General features: G+C 39.2%; 1 protein-coding gene across 3 annotated transcripts in view; it reads left to right on the top strand.

The window, feature by feature from the left end:
• Positions 1–76: 76 nt before the first annotated feature.
• The window catches only part of LOC140139339 (uncharacterized), an 81,914-nt gene continuing 69,285 nt past the window's right edge, over positions 77–12,705 (top strand). For all 3 annotated transcript variants that reach the window (XM_072161118.1, XM_072161116.1, XM_072161117.1), the window contains exons 1-2: positions 77–191; positions 1,335–1,445. In XM_072161118.1, coding sequence (XP_072017219.1) covers positions 170–191; positions 1,335–1,445 — 133 coding nt within the window. In that variant the 5' untranslated portion in view covers positions 77–169. The remainder of the gene's footprint in view (positions 192–1,334; positions 1,446–12,705) is intronic.

The following is a 12,705-nucleotide window of genomic DNA, read 5'->3' as shown; positions in this document are numbered from 1 at the left end:
TTTACATCCATCAGCTGATTATGCGCTGATGACGTAACAGGATTTCTATTTTATTACTCTTGGTGGCGCCCTACAAGTAAACAAACCCACGATGCACACCTGTTGAATTCGGCAGTCACTGGTAACCATTTTCAGGACAGGAAATTTACTCCGTTGGTTACAATAAATAATGGATAGCAAAAGGAAAGCGGGTAAATATTATAAGTGTATTAATAACAAGACAATAGTTTTATGGAACAAATGTGTAATATCTATAATGAAGCGAGTTAGTGGAAGCCAAAACATTGCTTGCAAGTTGCAGCTTGCCAATGTTGCTTACAAGTTGTACAATATAAACGCATCCCAAAAAGAAAGTATCCAGTTTGATGTTGGTCCATAAGTCAAATGTGGGGTCTTAAATCAAGACCTACCAAAAGTATGTTACAGACATTTGTTTTGTGTTTTTAATATGGAAATTGATACTTTGTTTTCATGTCATACTCTATTAATGATATCAAAATGCATTCAAATTCAATGCATTTTGATATCATTAAGGAGGTACTACACCCCTGTCCAATTTTGTGCCTATTTTTGCATTTTTCTCAAAAATTATAGCGCATTGGGGACAAATAAGATATGTATATATTATAGGGGCAAGGACTACAACTACTGCACTGGAAATTTTATTTCAGCACAGACTACAGTTGTGGAGTTACAGTCAAAAATGAGGGAAAACCAATATTTGATCAATAAATCAATAACGACTTGCTTTGAGTTGCTGAATTTTCAGTACAGTAGTTGTAGTCCTTGCCCCTATAATATACATATCTTACCAGTCACCAATGTGCTATAATTTTTGAGAAAAATGCAAAAATAGGTACAGAATTGGCCAGGGGTGTAGAAAAAATTTGAGTATAGTCCCACCCCCCAATTTTGAAAAATGTTCACCCAAAAACGGGGTGGGACTATACTCGCGTCAGTACGGTAAATTGCACTGATTGTGTGTTAAATCCCTTTTCGGAATGCCTCAAAATGTGTGTTTCAAATATGTTCGCACACAGCGAAACCTGTAGCAGGTATCACAATAAAAGTATACATTTTTTTAAAGCTCTTGAGCCAAGGAACTCAAATATAAATCAATAATTTTTTTGAAAAAAAATCATGTGATTTAGCAACCCTGCCCTATGCTTGTCCAAAGTCACCCTTGTTTTAAATCGACCAAAATAGCCAGTGGTGTTTCTTTCACTTTCATCTTCTTCCTATATGGTTTATGTACATGTGTAGCTGATGGGAATTGTAGGTATTTAATAATATAATTGTAATTATTGTTGATTTAATTTGCCTTTGTTGTTTAGCTTTTACTGCCCATGTCCTAAACAAGCTATTTCCACCTACTCAAGCTGAGGATGATGATACCAGGACTAGTGATGAATACTCACAACCAAGGACACTTGATGTAACTCAAGGTAGGCCCTATGTACACATTTATGTATCCCAGAATGGCACAATTATACCCGCATGCGAAGCATGGACGGGTATATTGTTATCCTTTGGTTTCTTCTCCTTCTTATCTATGCCTGTGGAACAGGGCATAGATATTCTCCACAGGCATAGATATTATCTATGCCTGTGGAACAGGGCATAGATATTCTCCTTATGCTCTTTATCTATGCCTGTGGAACAGGGCATAGATATTCTGCTTATGCTCTTTAGTCTTCTCCTTTTCCTTCTTCTCCTTCTCCTTCTCCTTTTCCTTCTCCTCCTTCTCACCCTTCATATTAACAGGGCTATCTCCAAAAGTACAAGGGCCCCAGGGCTCATATTTGGCACACTTAATGGCCCTACCCCATAGATGTGCCTTTTGCCCATTTTGGCCCCATAGGTCAAAGGTCACGGGCCCCAGGGGCCCAAATGTAAAAATACAAAGCATGCCGTTTCTCATCAAATAAAGCAGCCTCAGGGCCCTGAGTTGGTGCACTGATAGCCCCAGGAGTACTCTATATTTACATGTATACATGAGCCCCATATGTCATATATTATGGGCCCCAGGGCCCCAAATGTTAAAAAAGGGGCAACAGTTTGACAAGGTTAGCTGTGAAACTACAAGGGCACAAGGGCTCATATGTGGCACACGTATGGGCCCGAACTTGTAGATATGCATGTTACCAATTATGGCCCCAGATTTTTAAGGCTAGGGGCCCAGAGGCCCAAATGTTAAAACAAAGGGCCGGCCGTTTCTCAGCAAATAAAGTAGCTACAGGGCTCAGATTTGGTACACAGATAGGTTTTCAGTATAGGGTGATGGAACAGCCATTAAAGGACACTCCGTTTTGGGATTAAAGGGGTATTCAGATTTTTTGATTTTTTTTGTTGATTTTTTTTTGTATTGAACATGTTTGTTGCATTATTTAAGGAGGAGCGCCCTCAAGCGTTTACAGCAAATGCAATTAAAGGGCTATTATTTGATTTTTAATTAATTAATTAATTTTAATTTTTTTGTTGGTATACTGATAGCCCTTTTAGAATATGGGGTGTCAGTGGGTGTTAGGGTGATGGAACAGCCATTAAAGGAAGTGTCCGGTAATCACAACATTAAGCCTTATATGTTAGAAAAATAATGATCAAGCACGAATCACATGGTTTTATTTCAAACAAACTCATATTAACCATAAAAACGAATAAAACAGCCATCTCTCAACACGCGATATTCAAAATTCCCGCATCGAAATTGTCTAGAGCAGTGACGTCCCAATAGTTCAATGAAGCCTGTCGACAAATGAGCACAAATAACCATGACGTCACTGCTCTAGAACATTTCGGGCGCTGGAATTTTGAATATCGCGGTTGAGAGACGGCTGTTTTATTCGCTTTTATGGTTAATATGAGTTTGATTGAAAGAAAACCATGTGATTCGTGGCTTGATAATTTTTTTCTAACATATAAGACCTAATGTTGTGATTGCCGGACACTTCCTTTAAAGGGACACTCCGTTTTGGGATTAAAGGGGTATTCGGATTTTTGGATTTTTTTTTTTGGATTTTTTTTCTATGGAACGTGTTTGTTGCATTATTTAAGGAGGAGCGCCCTCAAGCGTTTACACAGCAAATGCAATTAAAGGGCTATTATTTGATTTTTAATTAATTAATTAATTTTAATTTTTTTTGTTGGTATACTGATAGCCCTTTTAGAATATGGGGTGTCAGTGGGTGTTAGGGTGATGGAACAGCCATTAAAGGACACTCCGTTTTGGGATTAAAGGGTATTCAGATTTTTGATTTTTTTTGGATTTTTTTTTTGTATGGAACATGTTTGTTGCATTATTTAAGGAGGAGCGCCTCAAGCGTTTACACAGCAAATGCAATTAAAGGGTATTATTTGATTTTTAATTTATTTATTTATTTCAATTTTTTTCGTTGGTATACTGATAGCCCTTTTAGAATATGGGGTGTCATGATGGATTAAGAGTGTCATGGTGGGTTAAGGGGGTCATGGTGGGAAACACAGGCATAGATATTCGTGTTTGGTCAAACACAACTGTGCCATCTAGTTAGTCTTCTCCGTTTCCTTCTTCTCCTTTTCCTCCTTCTCACTCTTCACATTGACAGGGCTATCTCCAAAACTACAAGGACCCCAGGGCTCATATTTGGCACACTTATTGGCCCTACCCTGTAGATGTGCCTTTTGCCCATTTTGGCCCCATAGGCCAAAGGCCACGGGCCCCAGGGGCCCAAATGTAAAAATACAAAGCATGCCATTTCTCATCAAATAAAGCAGCCTCAGGGCCCTGAGTTGGTGCACTGATAGCCCCAGGTGTACTCTATATACAGGTATACATGAGCCCCATATGTCATATATTTTGGGCCCCAGGGCCCCAAATGTTAAAATAAGGGGCAACAGTTTGACAAGGTTAGCTGTAAAACTACAAGGGCACTAGGGCTCACATGTGGCACACGTATGGGCCCGAACTTGTAGATATGCATTTTGCCCCCAAATTGTTAAGGCTAGGGGCCCCAGAGGCCCAAATGTTAAAACAAAGGGCCGGCCGTTTCTCAGCAAATAAAGTAGCTACAGCGCTCAGATTTGGTACACTAATTGATCTTTAGCATTATATTTTTATATGAATATAATAGCCCCATATGTCACATAATATGGGCCCAGGGCCCCAATTGTTAAAACATAGGGCAGATGCAATTAAAGGGGTATTCCTTGATTTTCAATTTAATATTTTAGTCAGTATACTGATAGCCCTTTTAGAATCAAACATATTCCGGATTAAAGGTGTCATGGTAGGTTAAGGACCGAGGGGGTGGGGGTGTTAGGGTGATGGAACAGCCATTAAAGGGACACTCCGCTTTGGGATTAAAGGGGTATTCAGATTTTTTTTATTTTTTTTATTTTTTTTTTTATGGAATATGTTTGTTGCATTATTTAAGGAGGAGCGCCTCAAGCGTTTACACAGCAAATGCAATTAAAGGGTATTATTTGATTTTTAATTTATTTATTTATTTTAATTTTTTTCGTTGGTATACTGATAGCCCTTTTAGAATATGAGGTGTCATGATGGATTAAGAGTGTCATGGTGGGTTAAGGGGGTTAGGGTGGGAAACACAGGCATAGATATTCGTGTTTGGTCAAACACAACTGTGCCATCTAGTTCTCCTTATGCTCTTTAGCCTTCTCCGTTTCCTTCTTCTCCTTTTCCTCCTTCTCACTCTTCACATTGACAGGGCTATCTCCAAAACTACAAGGACCCCAGGGCTCATATTTGGCACACTTATTGGCCCTACCCTGTAGATGTGCCTTTTGCCCATTTTGGCCCCATAGGCCAAAGGCCACGGGCCCCAGGGGCCCAAATGTAAAAATACAAAGCATGCCATTTCTCATCAAATAAAGCAGCCTCAGGGCCCTGAGTTGGTGCACTGATAGCCCCAGGGGTACTCTATATTTACAGGTATACATGAGCCCCATATGTCATATATTTTGGGCCCCAGGGCCCCAAATGTTAAAATAAGGGGCAACAGTTTGACAAGGTTAGCTGTAAAACTACAAGGGCACCAGGGCTCACATGTGGCACACGTATGGGCCCGAACTTGTAGATATGCATTTTGCCAATTTTGGCCCCCAAATTGTTAAGGCTAGGGGCCCCAGAGGCCCAAATGTTAAAACAAAGGGCCGGCCGTTTCTCAGCAAATAAAGTAGCTACAGCGCCAGATTTGGTACACTAATTGATCTTTAGCATTATATTTTTATATGAATATAATAGCCCCATATGTCACATAATATGGGCCCAGGGCCCCAATTGTTAAAACATAGGGCAGATGCAATTAAAGGGGTATTCCTTGATTTTCAATTTAATATTTTAGTCAGTATACTGATAGCCCTTTTAGAATCCCACATATTCCGGATTAAAGGTGTCATGGTAGGTTAAGGACCGAGGGGGTGGGGGTGTTAGGGTGATGGAACAGCCATTAAAGGGACACTCCGCTTTGGGATTAAAGGGGTATTCAGATTTTTTGATTTTTTTTTTTTTTTTGATTTTTTTGTTTGGAACATGTTTGTTGCATATAAGTTAAGGAGGAGCGCTCTCAAGCGTTTACACAGCAAATGCAATTAAAGGGGTATTATTTGATTTTTAATTTATTTATTTATTTTAATTTTTTTCGTTGGTATACTGATAGCCCTTTTAGAATATGGGGTGTCATGATGGATTAAGAGTGTCATGGTGGGTTAAGGGGGTTAGGGTGGGAAACACAGGCATAGATATTCGTGTTTGGTCAAACACAACTGTGTTATCTAGTTATCTATGCCTGTGCAACAGGGCATAGATATTCTGCTTATGCTCTTTAGTCTTCTCCTTATCTATGCCTGTGCAACAGGGCATAGATATTCTGCTTATGCTCTTTAGTCTTCTCCTTTTCCTTCTTCTTCTTCTTCTTCTTCTTCTCCTTCTCCTTCTCACGCTTCATATTAACAGGGCTATCTCCAAAACTACAAGGGCCACAGGGCTCATATTTGGCACACATAGTGGCCCTACCCCGTAGATGTGCCTTTTGCCCATTTCGGCCCCATAGGTCAAAGGTCACGGGCCCCAGGGGCCCAAATGTAAAAATACAAAGCATGCCGTTTCTCATCAAATAAAGCAGCCTCAGGGCCCTGAGTTGGTGCACTGATAGCCCCAGGAGTACTCTATATTTACATGTATACATGAGCCCCATATGTCATATATTATGGGCCCCAGGGCCCCAAATGTTAAAAAAAAAAAGGGCAACAGTTTGACAAGGTTAACTGTGAAACTACAAGGGCACTAGGGCTCATATGTGGCACACGTATGGGCCCGAACTTGTAGATATGCATTTTACCAATTATGGCCCCAGATTTTTAAGGCTAGGGGCCCAGAGGCCCAAATGTTAAAACAAAGGGCCGGCCGTTTCTCAGCAAATAAAGTAGCTACAGGGCTCAGATTTGGTACACAGATAGGTTTTCAGTATATGGTGATGGAACAGCCATTAAAGGGACACTCCGTTTTGGGATTAAAGGGGTATTCAGATTTTTTGATTTTATTTTTTTTGGATTTTTTTTTTATGTTACGTGTTTGTTGCATTATTTATGAGGAGGAGCGCCCTCAAGCATTTACACAGCAAATGCAATTAAAGGGCTATTATTTGATTTTTAATTAATTAATTAATTTTAATTTTTTTTTGGTATACTGATAGCCCTTTTAGAATATGGGGTGTCAGTGGGTGTTAGGGTGATGGAACAGCCATTAAAGGGACACTCCGTTTTGGGATTAAAGGGTATTCAGATTTTTTTTTTTTTTTTTTTTTTTTGATTTTTTTGTATGGAACATGTTTGTTGCATTATTTAAGGAGGAGCGCCCTCAAGCGTTTACACAGCAAATGCAATTAAAGGGGTATTATTTGATTTTTAATTAATTTATTTATTTCAATTTTTTTCGTTGGTATACTGATAGCCCTTATAGAACATGGGGTGTCATAATGGATTAAGAGTGTCATGGTGGGTTAAGGGGGTTAGGGTGGGAAACACAGGCATAGATATTCGTGTTTGGTCAAACACAACTGTGCCATCTAGTTTTCCTTCTTCTCCTCCTTCTCCTCCTTCTCACCCTTCATATTAACAGGGCTATCTCCAAAACTACAAGGGCCCCATGGCTCATATTTGGCACACTTAATGGCCCTACCCCATAGATGTGCCTTTTGCCCATTTTGGCCCCATAGGCCAAAGGTCACGGGCCCCAGGGGCCCAAATGTTAAAATACAAAACATGCAGTTTCTCTTCAATTAAAGCAGCCTCAGGGCCCTGAGTTTGTACGCTGATAGCCCTTAGGCATAAGACATTCACTAATATGCATGAGCTCCATAGGTCATTTACTATGGGCCCCAGGGCCCCAAATGTCTAAATGTATCTAGGAATGTCACCATCTCTACGTAAAAGGTATAGATAGGATGTTAGCCTTGTGCTCATTGTGCTATTGCCAAGGATAATTAAATCAGGGTATGACAATAGCTGATTAGCATGTGTCCAATTAATTCTTATGTATATAGGTATTGTTATAAAGCTATTCCCAAGGGAGTAGGTAAATTAAATGGAACAGCCCTTAAAGGGACACTCCGTTTTGGGATTAAAGGGGTATTCAGATTTTTTTTTTCATTTGATTTTGTTTTGTATGGAACATGTTTGTTGCATTATTTAAGGAGGAGCGCCTCAAGCGTTTACACAGCAAATGCAATTAAAGGGTATTATTTGATTTTTAATTAATTAATTTATTTTAATTTTTTCGTTGGTATATTGATAGCCCTTTTAGAATATGGGGTGTCATGGTAGGTTAAGAGGTGAGGGGTGTTAGGGTGATGGAACAGCCATTAAAGGACACTCCGTTTTGGGATTAAAGGGGTATTCAGATTTTTTGATTTTTTTTTTTTTTTTGATTTTTTTTGTATGGAACATGTTTGTTGCATTATTTAAGGAAGAGCGCCCTCAAGCGTTTACACAGCAAATGCAATTAAAGGGGTATTATTTGATTTTTAATTAATTTATTTTAATTTTTTTCGTTGGTATATTGATAGCCCTTTTAGATTATGGGGTGTCATGGTAGGTTAAGGGTGAGGGGTGTTAGGGTGATGGAACAGCCATTAAAGGGACACTCCGTTTTGGGATTAAAGGGGGATTCAGATTTTTTGATTTTTTTTTTTTTTTTTTTTGATTTTTTTTGTATGGAACATGTTTGTTACATTATTTAAGGAGGAGCGCCCTCAAGCGTTTACACAGCAAATGCAATTAAAGGGGTATTATTTGATTTTTAATTAATTAATTTATTTTAATTTTTTTCGTTGGTATATTGATAGCCCTTTTAGAATATGGGGTGTCATGGTAGGTTAAGGGGTGAGGGGGTGTTAGGGTGATGGAACAGCCATTAAAGGGACACTCCGTTTTGGGATTAAAGGGGTATTCAGATTTTTTGATTTTTTTTTTTTTTGATTTTTTTTGTATGGAACATGTTTGTTACATTATTTAAGGAGGAGCGCCCTCAAGCGTTTACACAGCAAATGCAATTAAAGGGGTATTATTTGATTTTTAATTAATTAATTTATTTTAATTTTTTTCGTTGGTATACTGATAGCCCTTTTAGAATATGGGGTGTCACTGTCACGATGGATTAAGAGTGTCATGGTGGGTTGAGGGTGCTAGGGTGTTAATCACAGGCATAGATATTCGTGTTTGGTCAAACACAACTGTGCCATCTAGTTATCTATGCCTGTGCAACAGGGCATAGATATTCTGCTTATGCTCTTTAGTCTTCTCCTTATCTATGCCTGTGGAACAGGGCATAGATATTCTCCTTATGCTCTTTAGTCTTCTCCTTTTCCTTCTTCTTCTTCTCCTTCTCCTTCTGACCCTTCACATTAACAGGGCTATCTCCAAAACTACAAGGACCCCAGGGCTCATATTTGGCACACATAGTGGCCCTACCCCGTAGATGTGCCTTTTGCCCATTTCGGCCCCATAGGTCAAGGTCACGGGCCCCAGGGGCCCAATGTAAAAAATACAAAGCATGCCGTTTCTCATCAAATAAAGCAGCCTCAGGGCCCTGAGTTGGTGCACTGATAGCCCCAGGAGTACTCTATATTTACATGTATACATGAGCCCCATATGTCATATATTATGGGCCCCAGGGCCCCAAATGTTAAAAAAAAAAGGGGCAACAGTTTGACAAGGTTAGCTGTGAAACAAGGGCACTAGGGCTCATATGTGGCACTCGTATGGATCCGAACTTGTAGATATGCAGTTTACCCATTATTGCCCCAGATTTTTAAGGCTAGGGGCCCAGAGGCCCAAATGTTAAAACAAAGGGCCGGCCGTTTCTCAGCAAATAAAGTAGCTACAGGGCTCAGATTTGGTACACAGATAGGTTTTCAGTATAGGGTGATGGAACAGCCATTAAAGGGACACTCCGTTTTGGGATTAAAGGGGTATTCAGATTTTTTGATTTTTTTTGATTTTTTTTGTATGGAACATGTTTGTTGCATTATTTAAGGAGGAGCGCCCTCAAGCGTTTACACAGCAAATGCAATTAAAGGGCTAATATTATTTTTAATTAATTAATTAATTTTAATTTTTTTTGTTGGTATACTGATAGCCCTTTTAGAATATGGGGTGTCAGTGGGTGTTAGGGTGATGGAACAGCCATTAAAGGGACACTCCATTTTGGGATTAAAGGGGTATTCAGATTTTTTTGATTTTTTTTTTTTTTTTTTTTTTTTGTATGGAACATGTTTGTTGCATTATTTAGGAGGAGCCCTCAAGCGTTTACACAGCAAATGCAATTGAAGGGCTATTATTTGATTTTTAATTAATTAATTTTAATTTTTTTCGTTGGTATACTGATAGCCCTTTTAGAATATGGGGTGTCAGGGGGTGTTAGGTGACGGAACAGCCATTAAAGGGACACTCCGTTTTGGGATTAAAGGGATATTCAGATTTTTGGATTTTTTTTTGGATTTTTTTGTATGGAACATGTTTGTTGCATTATTTAAGGAGGAGCGCCCTCAAGCGTTTACACAGCAAATGCAATTAAAGGGGTATTATTTGATTTTTAATTAATTAATTTAATTTAATTTTTTTCGTTGATATACTGATAGCCCTTTTAGAATATGGGGTGTCATGATGGATTAAGAGTGTCATGGTGGGTTAAGGGGGTTAGGGTGGGAAACACAGGCATAGATATTCGTGTTTGGTCAAACACAACTGTGCTATCTAGTCCTTATCTATGCCTGTGCAACAGGGCATAGATATTCTGCTTATGCTCTTTAGTCTTCTCCTTCTTCTCCTTCTTCTTCTCCTTTTCCTGACCATTCATATTGACAGGTCTATCTCCAAAACTACAAGGGCCCTGGGGCTCATATTTGGCACAAAGATTGACCATACCCTGTAGGTGTGCCTTTGGCCCATCTTGGCCCTATAGGTCAAAGGTCACGGGCCCCAGGGGCCCAAATGTAAAAATACCAATCATGCCATTTCTCATCAAATAAAACAGCCTCAGGGCCCTGAGTAGGTACACTGATAGCACTAGAGGTACTCTATATTTACAAGTATAAATGAGCCCAATATATCTTAAGTTATGGGCCCCAGGGCCCCAAATGTTAAAATAAGGAGCAACAGATTGACATGGCTAGCTCAAAAACTACAGGGGCACTGGGGCTCATATGTGGTACACCTATGGGCCCTAACTTGTCGATGTGAGTTTTGCCCATTTTAGCTCCAGATGTTTAGGGCTAGGGGCCCAATAGGGCCAAATGTTAAAACAAAGGGCCGACCGTTTCTCAGCAAATAAAGTAGCTGTAATGCTCAGATTTGAAACACTAATAGGTCTTTAGCATTATATTGTTATATGAATATAAAAGCCCCATATGTCACATAATATGGGCCCCAGGGCCCCAAACGCTAAAACAAAGGGCCTGCTGTTACTCGGTAAATAAAGCAGCTACAATGCCTTGTGTTGGTATACTGATAACCCTTTTAGCATTAAACATATTATGGGGTGTCAGGATGGGTTAAGGGCGTCATGGTGTGTTAAGGGGGGGGGGGGTTAGGGGGGAATCACAGGCATAGATATTCGTGTTTGGTCAAACACAACTGTGCCATCTAGTCCTTCTTCTCCTTCTCCTTCTCCTCCTTCTCACCTCTTCCTATTGACAGGGCTATCTCCAAAACTACAAGGGCCCCAGGGCTCATATTTGGCACACTTAATGGTCCTACCCCATAGATGTGCCTTTTGCCCATTTTGGCCCCATAGGTCAAAGGTCACGGGCCCCAGGGGCCCAAATGTTAAAATACAAAACATTCAGTTTCTCTTCAATTAAAGCAGCCTCAGGGCCCTGAGTTTGTACACTGATAGCCCTTAGGCATAAGACATTCACTAATATGCATGAGCTCCATATGTCATTTACTATGGGCCCCAGGGCCCCAAATGTCTAAATGTATCTAGGAATGTCACCATCTCTACGTAAAAGGTATATATAGGATGTTAGCCTTGTGCTCATTGTGCTATTGCCAAGGATAATAAAATCAGGGTATGACTATAGCTGATTAGCATGTGTCCAATTAATTCTTATGTATATAGGTATTGTTATAAAGCTATTCCCAAGGGAGTATGTAAATTAAATGGAACAGCCCTTAAGGGGACACTCCGTTTGGGGATTAAAGGGCTATTCAGATTTTTTTTTCATTTGATTTTTTTTGTATGGAACATGTTTGTTGCATTATTTAAGGAGGAGCGCCCTCAAGCGTTTACACAGCAAATGCAATTAAAGGGGTATTTCTTGATTTTCAATTTAATATTTTAGTCAGTATATTGATAGTCCTTTTAGAATCAAACATATTACGGGGTGTCAGGGTGGATTAAAGGTGTCATGGTAGGTTAAGGGGCGAGCGGGTGTTAGGGTGATGGAACAGCCATTAAAGGGACACTCCGTTTTGGGATTAAAGGGTATTCAGATTTTTGATTTATTTTTAATTTTTTTTTTTGTATGGAACATGTTTGTTGCATTATTTAAGGAGGAGCGCCTCAAGCGTTTACACAGCAAATGCAATTAAAGGGCTATTATTTGATTTTTAATTAATTAATTATAATTTTTTCGTTGGTATACTGATAGCCCTTTTAGAATATGGGGTGTCAGGGGGTGTTAGGGTAATGGAACAGCCATTAAAGGGACACTCCGTTTTGGGATTAAAGGGTATTCAGATTTTTTGATTTTTTTTTTTCGATTTTTTTTTGTATGGAACATGTTTGTTGCATTATTTAAGGAGGATCGCCCTCAAGCGTTTACACAGCAAATGCAATTAAAGGGGTATTATTTGATTTTTAATTAATTAATTAATTTTAATTTTTTTCGTTGGTATACTGATAACCCTTTTACAATATGGGGTGTCAGGGGGTGTTAGGGTGATGGAACAGCCATTAAAGGGACACTCCGTTTTGGGATTAAAGGGGTATTCAGATTTTTTGATTTTTTTTTTTTCGATTTTTTTTGTATGGAACATGTTTGTTGCATTATTTAAGGAGGAGCGCCCTCAAGCGTTTACACAGCAAATGCAATTAAAGGGGTATTATTTGATTTTTAATTTATTTATTTATTTTAATTTTTTTCGTTGGTATACTGATAGCCCTTTTAGAATATGGGGTGTCATGATGGATTAAGAGTGTCATGG

Source organism: Amphiura filiformis, chromosome 18 (assembly GCF_039555335.1).
Source record: "Amphiura filiformis chromosome 18, Afil_fr2py, whole genome shotgun sequence".
NCBI classification, from domain to species: Eukaryota; Metazoa; Echinodermata; class Ophiuroidea; order Amphilepidida; family Amphiuridae; genus Amphiura; species Amphiura filiformis.
Note: the sequence above shows the minus strand (reverse complement) of the source record. Positions and strands in the feature narration are given on the sequence as shown.